This window comes from Typopeltis vanoorti, chromosome 8 (genome assembly GCF_054136105.1).
Source record: "Typopeltis vanoorti isolate ZY-2024b chromosome 8, IOZ_Tvanoo_1.0, whole genome shotgun sequence".
Lineage (NCBI taxonomy): Eukaryota > Metazoa > Arthropoda > Arachnida > Uropygi > Thelyphonidae > Typopeltis > Typopeltis vanoorti.
The window spans coordinates 19,013,762-19,031,625 of NC_143556.1; the positions used below are offsets into that span (position 1 = coordinate 19,013,762).

The 17,864-nt window shown below is 38.1% G+C and overlaps 1 protein-coding gene across 1 annotated transcript in view; it reads right to left on the reverse strand.

Annotated features, from left to right (window-relative positions):
- Window positions 1–17,864, reverse strand: part of LOC150103773 (carnitine O-acetyltransferase-like) — a 179,270-nt gene that overhangs the window by 23,771 nt on the left and 137,635 nt on the right. The window contains exon 9 of the mRNA XM_090397071.1: window positions 9,602–9,702. Within this exon, the coding sequence (XP_090253197.1) occupies window positions 9,602–9,702 (101 nt within the window). The remainder of the gene's footprint in view (window positions 1–9,601; window positions 9,703–17,864) is intronic.

A 17,864-nucleotide genomic window follows, 5' to 3' on the forward strand; every position in this document is an offset into this window, starting at 1 on the left:
ATTAACATCTATATTACTGCCTTTTCAATCTATCCTACTTGAGGAGCAAAAAAAAAAACCCTACAGCATAGAAATAAGTTGGTATTTAGCCCAATCGAAAAAAAAAAAAAGTCTGCCAACAAACTACTGTCCAAGTACTCTTACTTCGATTCTCTCAAATATCATGGAGAATGTTATCAACAGTCAACTTCTTAGCCACTGGGAGGCCAACCAACTAATCAATGATCGGTAACATGGATTTTATCCCACTCTTCATCCAAAGCCAATCTCCTAGCCATCATTATCACCTTTGGACTTATGATCTGCTTTCTGCCTTTACTTTGCAATTTTCAGCTTCTTTTCTGGTCATAGTTAATGACATCCTCGCCTCAGATATTTGATCATTTGAGTGACCTCAAATGCAATCCCTAGACAATACTGTGGTTTTGAGGCAGTACAGTGTGAGACAGAGGTGAATGGAATGAAATACTTGGTTGGATGTAGTTATAGACCAGGTAATGTGGATGGTAGTGACTATGATATGTATAATCAAATTAGCCAAGCAAATAAGAAAACAGTGATCATTATGGACGATTTTAATTATGGCAATATAGACTAGAATGATGAGATAGCAACTGGAAGTAAAGAAAACGAGTTTCTTGAGTTTTGGGGGGATAACTACCTCAGACAATATGTAACAGAGGGCAAACGAGGATTGAAGGTCTTGGATTTGGTCATCTCATCACAGGATATAATTATAAATGAAATGTCAAATCACCCACCAATATGGTGAGAGTGACCATGAGGTGATTACCGTGGCTGCCAGCAGTGTGAGGACTTCTGTAATAAAAGGGTATATGTGAAACTACAAGGGGGATGATTATGAATAGCGCAGGAGACAGCTTGCAGGTGTAGGATGAAATGATGAGTAAGGATTAAGGAAGTGGATGACTAAGGATATTAAGCAAGCGATAGAGAGAAAAAGAGCATTATGGAGGCAGCATAAAGAGAAGTGGAAGTAACCAATTCCATGAGGACTACAGAGACCAGGCAAGGCGGGTGACTTGGTTGGTGAGGGTAGCTAAAGAGAGGTATGAACAGCAGTTAGCTAATGAAGCCAAAAAGAATCCTAAGGAGTTCTTTTGATATGTAGCCAGCAAAAGAAAGAATGATTATGGAAGGATGACAGTGATTGGAGAAAATGGTATAAAGACAGCTGTTGCAGAAGGTGCAGTGGAGATACTTAATGAGCAATTCATAAAGGTCTTTCAATCTTGTGAATGTGACTTCATGGAGAGATTGAGAGCAGTTGATGATGGGGAAGAGTGACTGACTGTAAGTGAACAAGAGGTGTTTGAGGAGTTGAGCAAACTAGATGTAAATAAGGCTGTGGGATATAATAATATATCACTGCATATTCTGAAGAAATGTGCCAGGGAGTTGACGCCAGTCTCGACATAGTTTTTGAATACGAGTCTTGCACTGGGTCAGGTTCCTAAGCAGTGGAAGGAGGGCAAGATTGTGCCACTTCATAAAGGAGGTGAAAGAACTCAAGCATCAAACATCAAACTATAGGCCAATCTGTGTGTTAGGTGATGTAGTTAAGCTTCACATGTTGGAGAAGCTTGTGAGAATTAGGATTCAGAATTGGGTTGACAACAATGGTATCATCATTCATGGAGCATGGATTTGCTAAAGGGAGGTCGTGTTTTAGTAATCTGCTTATTTATTACAATAAGGTGACTGCTTCCATGGACAGAGGAGAAAGATACACAGTAATATACTTAGATTTCAGAAAGGCTTTTGATAGATTACTGCATGATAAGTTGATAGTCAAACTAGAGCAGATGGGGTTGGATATTAGATTGGTGCATTGGATTGGAGACTGGCTATCTGATAGGTATCAACAAGTTATGTATGGGGGAGCGATATCCAGGAAAAGGATAGTTACTAGTGGTGTGCCTCAGGGGTCTGTTTTAGGGCCATTGCTGTTTAACTTACATATTTATGATATTGGTGAAGATTTAGATGGAGATATTCAGTTGTTTGCAGATGATGCAAAGTTGGGATGAACCATGAAGAGCAGAGATGTTGTGGCCTTACAAGAAGACTTGAATAAATTGAGTGATTGGGCACAGGAATAGGATTGTGAGTTCAATGTTGCAAAATGTAAAGTTTCAAAATTTGGAAAACAAAAATGGGATGCAGAATTTATGCTTGGTGAGGATATGTTGTCATAGGTGGAAGAAATAAGAGATCTGGAGGTGATAGTGGATAAGGGTCTGAAATTTAGGGGACACATTGCCAAAATTGTGAAGACAACACAAAGGCTTCTGGTAATGATGCTGAGGACACTGACTTGTAGAAGTAGAGAGATTCTTGTTCCTTTGTATAAGGCTTTGATTAGGCCACACATGGACAATTGTGCCCAGATTTGGTCATCTGGTTTTCAGAAGGATGAAGAGATGTTGGAAAAGGTCCAGAGGTGACTGATTAAGGTAGTTTCTAACCTCTGGAATGTCGAGTATGAGGAAAGACTGAGATGATGCAACTTGCAGATAAGTGGATAGGAGGAAGACGGGAGATATGATAGAGACCTACAAGTTAGTAAGGGGTGTGGGAGATCAGGGGAGAACCAGAGGTCATCCCTGGAAACTGTATAAAGAGGGTGTGAGTAGGGAGGGGATGAGAAGCAGGTGTTTATCATGCAGAGTTCTGAATGATTGAAATGCCTTGCCTGAGAGTGTGGTGTCTGCAGAGAATTTGAATGTGTTTAAAGCACGGTATAATGAGCTGTGTGTATGATAAAAGGACCTCCTAGATGAGTCTTTGACTCCATGAGGTCTTAGGTAATAATAATAATAATAATAAGCTGATAATAGTACACGTCATTCCCTTCTTCATTTGACAAACCCTGTAGTGCATAATCAATGCCTTAAACTCAGTGCTACCCAAACACAGTCCTGTCTCATCTCCAACAAGAAAAATCTCACATCGCTTCCCCTTACTCTTAATAATACCCAGATCTCCAAACAGGATAAGATTTCCCTTTTGGGACTGACTTATTCCTCCCACAGCTGAGAAAGATATGGCTCAGTTATGGTTTCATCTGCCTTCAAGTAACTTAATATACTTTTCTGCTCAATACACTACTCCTTTCCTGTACAACTGCTAACACAGATTCACCGAACCTTAAAACATTCTCATTATTTGGGATAGTGCAACCGAAACCTTCCTAAGATACTGTGATACCCTCCAGAAGAACACAATCCAATTAATCGATGATACTTCTCAAATAAATTCACTCCTATCACTCTTTCATATATACACAAATAATTCTCACCTATAGGTATTTCCAGGACTTGAAACATTTTGTGGTGGTTTACCAGTAAGGAAAATATCTCACTAGTCAGATGTCAGCCTGAATGGGGCACTACAATTACCAGTATTACTAGATGACATCTTAATATTATTAGGTCCATGATGAAGCAACTTTTCATGTGTGTGAGAAGGTGAATTGGCACAATGTGCGAATCTGGGGGAGCGAAAATCCCAATGCAGTTATTGAGCATATGCGAGACTCACCAAAGGCAAATGCCTTTTGTGCAATTTCAAAGGTGAAGGTGATACTTCTTTTATAATAAAAATGGTGAAGGCCATTTTTTTTCATAGAGCCCACTATTACAGGGATGATGTACATGGACATGTTTTAGAACTGGCTGATGCAACAGCTTAATGAAGACAGTGATGATTATATCTATCAACAAGATGGCTGTCTGGCTCATTACCACTGAAGTGCGAAGGTACCTCAACAAAAACCTGCCACAACATTGCAAGGACACACATGTCAAGATTATGATACATTAATGTGGTGGCCACCCCAGTCACCGGATTTAACCCCATGTGATTTTTTTCTTGTGGGGATTCGTGAAGAACACTACAATTACCAGTATTACTACATGACATCTTAATATTATTAGGTCCATGATGAAGCAACTTTTCATTTGTATGGGAATTGGCACAATGTGCGAATACAGGGGAGCGAAAATCCCAATGCAGTTATTGAGCATGTGCGAGACTCACCAAAGGCAAATGCCTTTTGTGCAGTTTCAAAGGAGAAGGTGTATGGACCATTTTTTTTTTTTCATAGGGCCCACTATTATAGGGATGATGTACATGGACATGTTTTAGGGCTGGCTGATGCAACAGCTTAATGAAGACAGTGATGATTATATCTATCAACGAGATGGCTGTCTGGTTCATTACCATTTTGTGCCTGCACTCCCTGCTAATATCATGGAACTTCACAACTATATCACTACAACTGTGACACTGATTGATCATGGCATGCTCACATGTGCGGGATGAAATGGATTATCAGCTTGATTTCTGCCACATCTGTCAGCAAAGGTGGACAACTGAGCATTTTGAGGTATATAAAAAAAAAAACTGGAAAGTTTATCTTTATTTCAGTGTAATAAAATATAGTATCCGTTGTGTAATTTATTACTGGTGAATGTTTAAAATGTTTCATAGACTTCTGAATAACCTTGTACATATATATGTGTGTGTAAAATCATAGTTATATGTTTCCAGACTTGGTCATTTCTGTGTAATTACCAGTGCTGAAGAAAAAATGATAACCACTTATAGGTAAGTGTGTTTATCAGTCTGAGACATGAAGGAAAAAAATGCATACATTTTATTAGTCATACGTGACTTTAAGCAAAAAAAGGTAACTGAAAAAAAGCAAAACATGAAATGTGTTTTCTCAATTATTTCTCATAATGCAGAGACAAGTGAAAAAATTGAAATATATTAAGGGTGAATTTTTAGAATGAATATAAAGAAATTACATCATTTAGGATTTTTTTTTTTTTTTAAATCATTAATATTTCTTTCTCAACTTGACAAGTTTTCATATCCACTATTCATGGTAAAAATTCTGCATTGTTTCCATCACTAGTTAAGTAATATTGTCAGTTACCACTGTGTACTGTACATCTAGATTAGGTTGCTGTTCTAAGATTGGCTGGCTACTTCGTGTATGCTTGCATGCTTTTCAGAGATAAAAAGATGTGTAAGTAATCCACTTATTGGTTGCATTCCATTAAAACAAAAGCAAGCATTTGCAATGACTGGCATGCTCCAATAGTCCTTTTAAGTAAGAAAAAAAAATACATAAATACTATCTACAATGTTTATTTATTTATTTATTCTTATGACAAAAGGAATACAAAGCAGCTACAAGTTCATGTCCAGACCAGAAAGCCAATCTAGGGCCTTATCTGTCACCTTGTGGATGTCATGGAAGCCACCACCACGAAATTGGCACATTGGGCAGTTATTCACAATATGAGTGATCGTCTGTGACAGGGGGGAGAACAATCACAATAAGTGTGGTATGACAGTCTCCATTTATCTAGTAGATAGCCACATCTGCCCTGGTTAGTTCTGATCCTGTTGATAGATGACCAAATCTTCCTAGGAGGAGCAAAACCAGGCTGTGGAGCACAGGGATCTTCCAACAAATGGCTTCCTGGACCTCTTCCAGGAAGTCATTTGTTGAAAGATTGTTGGACCGGTGTTCTCTCCACATGTCAGTTGTTGATGGTAAGGCAGCTGAAGAGAGTCCATGGACCAGAAAGGGTTTCTGGATTTTAGGCAAAGACTAGATGGATTTATGAGAGTCTGATGCAGGGGCAGGAGTGGGTTGCTCCTTACTTTATTAAATTCTTTAATTGAGGCTTGTCCTCCATATATTTGGGGGAGCAATGTTAGATAGGACAGGCAGCCAGAGGAGAGGGGGTGCTTCTCAGTGTCCCGCTAATTGTGCGCATGGTAGAGTTTAGCTGGGTATCTACAGTGTTGGTGTGCATACTTTTTTCCTCAGATAGGAACACAGTATTCTGCACGCAGAGAATGCGAGGGCTAGTGCAGGCAACCTTAGGACTTCTGCACTACAACCTCAGGTTGTTCCATCAAGACTTGAAATGATATTATTTCTCGTTTTAATTTTGTTGGACAGGTTGGTGATGCGCCTTTTATAGGTTAGGCTTCTGTCCAGGCTCACGCGAAGGTATTTTGGGTGAGGCTCATATTCTACCATTTTGCTACAGAAAGAGGGGTTGAGGTGTCAATTTGCCTCTGCATTGTTCAGGTGGAATGCTGTGGCTCTTTTTCCTAGCAATATGGACCTGGATCTTTCTGTTGAAGAGAATGGATTCAAAAAGTTGGAAAGTTTTTTTGCACCTTATAATATTGCCTAGCTTCAGGAAGGAGGCCCCTGATCCAGACTGTGCCATAAGCTGACATTAGGCCAATGAAAGTGACTCCATATTTAAGTTTCTTCTGGAAGCCTGCTTCAATCTCTGTTGTCAGGGCCAGGACCTGGTCACAGAAACTTCTTCCTGGCCTGAAGCAGCTTGTTCAATCGGGAGTGTTCTTTCGATGAGTTGTGAAACTCTTTTATGGAGAATTCTTTCAAAGAGCTTAAAGGTGGAGCAAAGCAAGGAAATAGGCTGTAGATTTTTGACATCATTTGGATCTTTCTTTGGTATGCAAAAAAATCATTCCCTTGGAAATTTCAAAATTTGCATATCACACAATTCCTTACTTTTAGAATATTTTCAAAACAACCTAAAAAAGTATGTTTTTCCTAGACTGCCATGTTAAACTTGGTGACCAGTGATGACACAAAAAGAGTCCAATTTTCAATGTCCAACATTTTGAAAGCTAAATCTTTTAAGTGGTTTTGAAATATTTTATGGGTAAGGAATTGCAGGATATGTATAGATAGAAACATTAATGTGAATATAGTCATGGAACTGGATGAGATATTAGCTGTGAGTTATAGGAAGGTGCAAGAGAAATGGCAGTACCTTTAACTAAGCTGTTTAATATAAATCTCTATTGACAGAGTGTCATGGGAATTAAAAGAGGGCAAAACAGTTCTGTTTCATAAATGAAGCTCAAAGACATCTCAGGATGGCAGTTAAGGTATTTGAAATGTTGGATAATGGCAGAATTCAGGAACAGATGGATAGGAATAAGATACTGTGAGGTATAGCATGGCTTTTTTCTTTTCTTTTCCATTCTGCTTTTGTGAAGGAGATGTCTTGTCTTAGTAATTTACTCACTTTCAGTCAAGTGACAACTGAATTAGACAAGAGATATGAGTACACCATGATACTGCTGGATTTTGCAAAAGCATTTGACAAGATACTGCATAGAGGCCTATTACATAAATTGGAGTTCACATTGGATGCAGAGTTAGTGATGTGTATAAGACAGTAGCTGATAAACATCAGGGAGTAGTATATGGTAGTGTTAAATCAAAGAGAAGGCAGGGTGCCCAGTGGTGTACTGTGGCTGCTCTGTTGCTAAAATAAGTAAAGCAATATCTAAGGAGAATGGATGTCAATTTAATGTGACAAAATGTAAGGTTATGCATTTCGGAGTGAAAAGATTAGCAGCAGTATACCACATTGGTGGAACTGTACTCCAAGAGATTGATGAGGCCAGGGACTTGGGAGTGTTGGTGGATAGGGAGATGAAGTTTAGGGGGCACATTGCGAAAGTAGCTAAATCAGCTCATCAACTCACTTGGTTGTTGAAAAATACCTTGACGAGCAGAGAAAAACAAGTTATTGTACCTCTGTACCGAGCCCTGATCAGACCTCATCTCGACTACTGTGCCCAGATTTGGTCACCTCGGTTCCTTCTTGATGGGGAGGAGGTTGAGAGGATCCAGAGGCGAGTGACTAAGATGATAGCAGGTCTATGGAATGAACCATATGAGAACAGGTTGAAGATTTGTGGGTTGCAGAAACTAGTTGATAGGCGGAAAAGGGGAGATATGATTGAGACATTCAAATTGCTAAAAGGATTCTATAGGATTAATTCAGATGATATTTTTGAGATAAGGACTGGTGGTGGGAGAACTAGGGGACACCCATGGAAGCTGGGCAAGAGCGTGGTTAGCAGGGGTGTTAGAGCTGGGTTCTTTACTTTTAGAGTGGTAAATGAGTGGAATAAGCTGCCAGAGTCTGTTGTGGGTGCTATGACAGTGAGCGAGTTCAAGGCAAGGTATGATAGATACTGTGAGAATGTTGAACAGCTGTGTGAACATGATGTTTAGGGCCTCCCTCGATGAGTCTAAGGACTCCTGGAGTAGCCCGTGGTAATAATAATAATAATGTAGTGATCTTGAAGAATTATCTAAATAGACTGTTAGTCTGGACAAAGAAAAATGGCTGTCAATTCAATATGTCAGAGTAAAGTTATGCACTTTGGGAAATATATGAAAGGCACTGCAGGAAATTGATGAGATTGGGAATTGAATGGTGGATGAGAGGTGAAGTTCAGAGAACATATAGAAAAATATCTCAAAAGATCACTTCGATGTTAAGAAACAGTAGGTGTGAGGAGGTTATTAATATCCCCTTTATATGGATTTGATTTTCCTACATCTGAACTATTGTACACAGATTTGGTAACCTGAATTTCTTGGAATTATTTTTCAAAAGCTTTTTATTTTGTAATCCATGCTTTTTTCTGGTACTTTTGTTATAATTAACAATGTATGCATCTGCTTTTGTGCTCAGATGGAAAAAAAAAAAAACTAAAGGAAAGAAAAAAAGCAAATGAAGTGAGAGTCAAAATATACACATAGATTATACACTGGCAACTGAAAGAATTTAATAACTTTTCTAGAATATACAGAATTAATAATTTTGTTAACCAAAAGCACACATGTAAAAGATATGTAATTAGCTATAATAAATATGTAAAAAAGGCATTTTAATATGTGTCCAATTACAATGTTTGTAATTTCTTATTTACTTCATACTTGACCTACATATGACACTTATTTCATCCTAGGGACAGCAGAATCATGTACATGATTCTATGTAATCATCATATCATGTACAAGCCTCTAGAGTTGTACCTGATTAAGTTTACATTATTACTAACCTCCTATGAACAATTTTCCTTCTGATTAGTCTATTATTTTTCAGGACTTCAGTACTGTCAGATCTTATATTTCAGTCTTCTAACCACATCAATCCAACTAGATCTTGGTTATTGTCTTGGTCTTTTTCCTCTCATCCTTGCATCAAACACCTTTTGCTAACCTTTTCTTTTCCATTCTGTTTAAGTGAACATACCACTTTAGATTAGCTTTGCTCAAGCATTCCTAGATGCTAACAAAGTAAATACCTTCTGAGTATCTTCATTTTTAAAATAATGGAAGATGAGAACTTGAAACCATAATCTTTTACTTATAAGACGAATGCATATACTTGACCAGGCGATAATACTCATCTAGTCCCTAGTAAGACTAGCAAGGTTTGGGAGGCTTCATGAGAAATGATGGTAAATTTATAGACATTACTGTTTATATATGTATGTCTGCAAAATAATTTCAAGCATTTCATCTAACAATATTACAAATATCAGATGAAAATAAGAGACAGAACATATAATCAGCTGATGAATATACTATACATGAAATCAAATCTAACCATGGATCTCTTCAGTACATTATTCAAAAGAAATTTAAAGAATTATAATTTTCTAAAAATTTAATCACAAAAAAACAAAAAAAAATTATACATACGCATAACTGAGAGCATGGTTCATCATTCTGCATGAAGGAATTCCATCAACAGGACTATGTTCGTTTACCATACCAACTACCCCATCTTCACTAATCATTATCTGTAATATCAGCATATTTCATATCAGTGAAATCATTCAATATATAATAAATTTTCAGTAAAGCATCAAATATAGAATCTTATTTATTATTTATTTATAATTCATGTTTGATAAACAGATGCAAAAAAAGATTTATGCACATTATGGAAACTCCAATTATTCTCATTTGAGGCATAAGCTATACTTACTATCATCATTATTATTATTTCTAACCATTGTTCATATAATACCTATCATACCTCTCCTTGAATTTATTCACTGATGATGCACTCACAACCACCTTTGGCAACCCATTCACCACTTTTTAAGCAAAAAAATCTAGTCCCAATACCCTTGCTGTTATGTAATTTCCAGGGATAACCTTTGTTCTCTCCTTGCTATGTACTGAAAAAAGTCTTCAGTGTCAATCCTAAAAAAACCCTTTAATAACTGATATGCTTCTATCATATCCCCTGTCATTCATCTATCAGTGAATTTTTGAAGCCCACAGACCTTCAATATATATTCTCATAAGGTACATTCCATTGCTCTGCCACAATTTTAGTCACTTGAATCTGGTTCATTCTGCAGAACTTCTTCATCCCACAGAATCCATGGGATCAGATCTACATGCGGTAGTCCAGATGTGGCCTTATTAAAGCCTTGTAAAAAGGAATAATAGCCTCCTCATCTCTACTCATCAGTGTTCTTCAACAGCAATGTAATATTATTATTACGTGACACCCCAAGGAGTCCAAAGACACATCAAGGGAGAGCACCTACTCTACAACTCTTCGTCTCTGCCACTCAATCCACCAACTACAGCGAACTGCATCCTCTACACCAACGCCATCTACTGCCCACCATCACCACCACTAGTATTTTCACAGACAATCACAAACATTCATTCCCATGGTGGGATTCAAACCCACAGCCTTTTGGCTGGAGAGCAGATACGCTAACCACTCGGCCAACCAGGATGGCTGATGTGATGTACTATTTTGGAATACATCCTCTATTTGCTATTTGTTTAGAGGATGTATTACTGTTTGCAATACATCCTCTAAGCTTCAATTCACAATCATCTCAAAATGCCTGGTCTCATCAGTTTCTTGCAGTTCAGTTCTATCAATACAATGCACAGCTTGTGATCCCTTCATCCCGAAGTGCATGACTACTTGGCCATGTTAAACTGGCAGCCATTTATATTTCCCCACACTGCCAGTCTATTTAAGTCATCCTGCAAAATCTCTACATCATCTTTGTTATATCACTTTTCCCAGCTTCACATCAGCAAACAACTGAATATTCTGTACATCACTGATGTATAAATTAAACACAGAGGACCAAGTACTCAGTCCTGTGATATAGTACTATTTACATACCTTTTTCTAGACTCAACTTCCTATACACTACTCATTGATATTCCATCAACCACCCTCTTATCTAAATTATCTATGACTCTAGAGTCCTATCTCAGTGGTGTGCGTATGGGCATTTGTAGGAGATGCGGGTTGTAAATTGGGATCTCTGAGGATTAATGGGAAGATTCTTGTAACCGTATTTGTTTAAATTTGATTGATTTCTGAGTGCCACTGCAGATTCCCAAAACAGTCTTTCTTTCTTAAATTTACTGTGATGTAGCATAGTGGTTTTCTTCAAGGAGATTCTGTGAGTGGTATCCAATACATAGTATGCAAGACTAGATTGACTATAGTCATGATTGCAGATTGCAATCACGACTTGCAGTTGCAGATCTGCCTCTGCAATCAAAACTATGGTCAATCTAGTCTTGCAGACCATGTGTCATTTTGTTTTGGTCAAAGAAATGCTGAAGGACAAAAGCCATGTGATTTTTGCATCAGAAATGATTGCAAAATTGGAAACAGCATGTTTGAGAAAAGACAAACCACCACAGGATTATAAGATATAGTTGGGATGGTGACCAAAAGATGATAATTGATTATTTCATCCTTGATAAAGAATGGGGTTGGAAAGTCATGGACACATCAAAGTTCTGGAGATCAAAGGTTTTGTTCTCGTAGATGACTTTAAGATGTGTGTGGAAAATAAATGTGGCAAGAAAAAAAGAGATAGAAAGCTGAATCTGTGGATGCAAAAAGAGATCGAATGAAAGCAAGAATTTGAGTCTCAGATCAGGTCCAAGACCCATTAGTTACACGTAGTGAATGAAGAATGAGAGAAATTTCAAAAGTGAAAGCAGAAAATGAAAAGAAATTGTGCCGATGAATGAGAGAGTTAAAGAAACAGTTAAGTCCAAAAATAAAGATTTTTGGAAGTTCCTGACTAAATGATGATAGAAATATTTATAATGAGAGAAAGAGCCATGTAAAAAATATTAAAAAGGATAAGATAAAAAGCTGGGTTGAATTTTCATGTTAAGTTAGAGAAAAATATGAAAAGGAAGAAGAAAATGGTACATAGATTAAGGAAAAATAGAAGCAGCAGCAATGAAGAACCAGCTTTTTTTTTTTTTTTTTTTTTTTTTTATTAATAAATGGAGACAAAACGCTTTAGGCTGCCAGAAGAGTGATTAGGATAAGGCAGCAACATTATTTTAGAGATCTGTTAATTCACAGTTTCTGAATGGGTTTAAAGCACAATATTATCATGTTTTCAGGTAATGCATTCAACTTACCAACAATACTTCTTGCAAAGAAATTCTCTTTCCATTTTTTATTCACAATGCTCTTCAAGTTGCAGTCACTCAGTCTGTTCTCATATTCCACATTTCATAGATCTGACAACGATTTACTGAACCTTCTCTGAACCCTCTTCCTGAGATATCCTTATCCCTCTTGAAAACCAGGCAATCAGACCACATATGGACTTGATCAGGCCACATATGGCCTGCACAGTAGTCCATATGTTTCCTGATCAAGCCTTATATCATACAAGTGAACCATAACATCTTTGCTTCTGCATGTCAAGATCCTCTTCATAATTGCCATAATCCATTGTGATATTCTTAGAATTTTAGCAGTAGGATCCTTAAAGTCTGTCTGCCACCATCACTACCAGATCTCTCATCTCTTCCACCTCGTTCAAAATTTCTCTGTTAACTGTATACTCTGCATTCTGACCTTACCTACAAAATTTCAAGACCTCACACTTTGCAACATTAAATTGAGAGTCCCACTCACATAATCTACCGAGATCCTCCTGTAATGCCACATCTACTCTGGTCCTCATAGTTCTTACCATCTTAGCATCATTGGTAAACAGCAGCTGCATATCTCCAGTTAAGACTATCCCAATATGATTAACATATAAGTTAAACAATAATGGTCTAAAAAATAGACCCTTGCTGAACTGCAATAGTGACCTTTCTCTTTTGGGATGCCACTTTCCCCATACTCCATCACTTCTCCCTTCAAGTCCACTAACCAAATACATGGTCACTTACCTTCCTCAATGGACAAACTTTCACCAATGACACTGTCTGATGTTTACTAAGTTCCATATTCATGCAGCTAGTCATAATATGGACTAACATGAAGATCAGTCAAAAAAATGTATTTCTGAACATCAAAATCATATCTACTTGTCAAGCCTCACAAATCTGGCTTGGAACACAATGGAATCAACAACACTAGCCATAGGATCCAATGGGATAATACCAAACCTTTACATAGATCCACATATAAATATGAATGTTTATTCAAGGAAAGTGCAGAAGCCCTAATTCGTTGTTGGAAGTTTTTTTCCACTTGATTAGATTATAATGAATTTAGTTTAATCCTTTATCCAAGTTTAAGCAAACAAAGTTTGCACATGAAGTATCTTCAGGACTGAGGCAACTCGTGGTAAAGGTGGACCAAGCTCTCATCACTCCTTGTCAGTATCTCCCATAATGCAAAGCACATCTCCTTGTGGACATGTATAATGCTATGCATTAAGGGAAGGGCCACTACCCAGACCGGTTTTGACCTTTATTGAATGTTCAAGTACAGGTCAAACTCCAAAAACTCAGCATTGTTCCCCTCAGTAACAGGCTCACCCTGCCACTGAGAAGAACTCTCAGAACCAGTTGGGTGTACACCATGGCAGGCTCACTGCACCACTGAGCAGAGCCACTCATTTGCTCATATCTGAGGGGTAACAGCAACAGCCATGCCTCAGTTAACTTCATGGGTTACAGCATTGCCATTCATTACCCCCCACACACACACTCAGGACCTGGTTAACAGCAACAGCCGTGCCTCAGATAAAACTTCATGGACTATAGCATTGCCATTCATCACCCAAGCTTCCAACCTTAATTGAGGTCTCATCAGTGGGAGTCAGACCTTTATTGTCTCGTTAGTGGGAACCAGACCTTTATCGAGGTCTCGTCAGTGGGAGCTAGACCCAGAAGTGGTGATACTAGGGCAGAAGCAATGGAGAAGTCATATTTACCTATATGAGTTGCCAAAAGGCATACCACCTAATTATTAAATTACTCTGGATTTAGAGAAAGATGTTGGAAGTTTTTTCCCACTTGGTTAGATTATAATGAATTTAGTTTAATCCTTTATCCAAGTGTAAGCAAATAAAGTTTGTATATGAAGTATCTTCAGGACTGAGGCAACTTGTGGTAAAGGTGGACCAAGCTCTCATCACTCCTTGTCTCAGTATCTCCCATAATGCAAAGCACATCTCCTTGCAGACATGTATAATGCTATGCATTAAGGGAAGGGCCACTACCCAGACTGGTTTCGACCTTTATTGAATGTTCAAGTACAGGTCAAACTCCAAAAACTCAGCATTGTTCCCCTCAGTAACAGGCTCACCCTGTCACTGAGAAGAACTCTCAGACCCGGTTGGCTCTACACCATGGCAAGCTAAGTGGCTCTGCTCACCCCACCACCAAGCAGAGCCACTCATTTGCTCATATCTGAGGGGTAACAGCAACAGCCATGTCTCAGTTAACTTCATGGACTCCAGCATTGCCATTCATTACCCCCCCCCCCCCAACACACACACACTCAGGACCTGGGTGACAGCAACAGCCGTGCCTCAGTTAAAACTTCATGGGCTACAGCATTGCCATTCATCACCCAAGCTTCCAACTGGTTTCAACCCTTATTGAGGTGTCGTCAGTGGGAACCAGACCTAGAAGTGGTGATACTAAGGCAGAAGCAATGGAGAAGTCATATTTACCTACAGGAGTTGCCAAAAGGTGTATACCACCTTATTATTAAATTACTCTGGATTTAAAGAAAGATGTTGGAAGTTTTTTTCCACTTGCTTAGACTATAATGAATGTAGTTTAATCCTTTATCCAAGTGTAAGCAAACAAAGTTTGTACCTGAAGTATCTTGAGGACTGAGGCAACTCGGGGTAAAGGTGGACTGAGCTCTCATCACAGCTTGGTCCACCATTACCCCGAGTTGCCTCAGTCCTGAAGATACTTCACGTGCAAACTTTGTTTGCTTACACTTGGATAAAGGATTAAACTAAATTCATTATAGTCTAACCAAGTGGAAAAAACTTCCAACATCTTTCTCTAAATCCAGAATAATTTAATAATAAGCTGGTATGCTTTTTGGCAACTCTTATAGGTAAATATGACTTCTCCACTGCTTCTGCCTTAGTATCAGCACTTCTGGGTCTGGCTCCCACTGACGAGACCTTAATAAAGGTCGAAACCGGTCTGGGTAGTGGCCCTTCCCTTAATGCATAGCATTATACATCTCTGCAAGAAGATGTGCTTTGCATTATGGGAGATACTGAGACAAGGAGTGATGAGAGCTTGATCCATCTTTACCACGAGTTGCCTCAGACCTCATTCGTTGACTGAACCTTAATCATAATAAGTGCCTTTCTATCCTTAAACCTCTTGAATAGTTTATTTTTTTTTAATGCCCAATAGTGTTTTTATCTTAACTAACATGTGATTTCATGTACACAGGGATTCTGATGTGATGCATATGCATGCCTTTCTTTTGTTGGGTGCAGTTCCAAACAAGTGGAAGGCAAGATTGTACTGCTTCATAAAGGAGGCAACAGAACTCAAGCATCAAATTACAGCCCAATCTGTATATCAGGTGTTGTGGTTAAAGTGTTGGAGAGGTTGGTGAGAATCAGGATCCAGAATTGGGTTCACAACGATTATTATCTTTGATGGACAGCAAGGATTTAATAAAGAGAGGTCACGTTTTATTACTAAAACATGTTTACTTATTACAATAAGGTGACAGCAGCATTGGACATGGGAAATGGGAACACAGTAGTATACTTGAACTTTGCAAAGGCTTTTGATAGATTACTACATGATAAGTTAATAATCAAACTAGAAATTATAAAGAAGAGTAGATGGGGTTGGATATTAGACTAGTGCAATGGATTGTAGATTGGCTGTTTGGCAGGTATCAACAAGTCATGTATAGGGAGCAATATCCCAGAAGAAAGTCACTAGTGTGTCTGAAGGGTCTGTTTTAGGGCACTGCTGTTTAACCTGTATGTTAACGATATTGGGAAAGATTTGAATGAGGATATTCAGTTGTTTGCAGATGTGCAAAGTTCAGACAAACTATGAGGAGTAGAGCAGATGTTGTGGCCTTACAAGAAGACTTGAATAGACTGAATGAATGGGCACAGGAGTGGGAATACCAGTTCAATGTTGAGAAATGTAAGGTTTTAAAATTTGGAAAACAAAGATGGGATGTAGAGTTTAATCTTGGTGGGGGTATATTGTTGGAGATGGAGGAAATAGGAGATCTAAAATTTAGAGGACAATGCAATAAATTCTGGTAATAATGAGGAGGACACTGACTTGTAGAAGTAAGGAAATTCTGGTTCCTTTGTATAAGGCTCTGATTAGATCACATACAGACTTCTATGCACAGATTTGGTCACCTGGTTTTCAAAAGGATGAAGAGATGTTGGAAAGGGTCCAGAGACGACTTACTAGTTTCTGATCTCTGGAATGTTGAATATGAACAAAGATTGAGATGATGCAATTTACAGAGTCTAGTGGATAGGAGGAAGAGGCCTGATATGATAGAGATGTACAAGTTGGTAAGGGGTTGTTATAGGATTATAATGTTGTTATAGGTTGTTAATGTTGAAGTGGGTTTCATAAAATGATGAGAGATTAAGCTAGATCAAGGGGTCATCTCTGGAAGCTGTATAAGGATGGTGTAAGCAAGGGAGTGAGAAAAAGGTTTTTTGCATGGAGAGTTGTAAATGGTTGGAATGCATTGCCTGAGAGCATGGTGTCTGCAGAGAATATGAATGTGTTTAAGGCATGGTATGATGAGCTGTGACAAAAGGACCTCCTAGATGAGTCTTTGACTCCATGAGATCTTAGGATAATAATAATAATAAAATAATTCCATCACTATTGTTCTTCACTTCACGATATCTCATGACACACAAGAAGAAATATTTGTACAATAAATAATTTTATGGTGATATACATGTGATTTTATAATTATCTAAGCCCCACAGGTCTTATTATAAAGAAAGGTGCAGATGTATGGATGATATCTTTGCAATATGGCAAGGCTTTCTATTTGAACTTTAGAACTTTCTTTCAAAGATATATACTATTCATCCTTCAATTTATTCTAGAAATTAAAAATGGCCAATTTCTTCCTAAACCTGCTTTCATCATCGGCCAGATGGAAGTCTTCAGTTTTGTTTTTACAACGAAAACCCACACCAGATTTTATGTCCATGCTCTGTCACATCACCTTGTGAATCAAAAAATCTAGTACCATTAAATCCTGTGCTCCCTGTGTTCCAAGATATTACTAACACAAAAAATACAGTTTATCAAAAATACTTTGTCTAACACAGCTTCACCAATTGCTAGTCTCCCAATAAGTTGTCAACTGTATTGTCCCTCCCATATGTTAAAGATGTATCTGAACAAATATCTAAATTACTTAAGCTCATTGGTATTAGAATGGATACTTTTATCCAATTAATACATTTCCTTTCTAAGCCCCTGAACGATACAAAGACCCTCACTTTGGATCTTTCCTGGCATCTATCAAATTCCCTACACCTGTGGTTTTTCATAGTTCAGCTAAATCAGCAGATTAGCGGTTCTTTGTCATGAAGAATGTCTAGACTATAGTATCCATGAGCCAGAAGAGCAACCGACTAACTCATCTTTAGGCGAAAGAGACCAGATAAAGGTTCCTCATAGATGGAAACTGAAACCAGGTCTT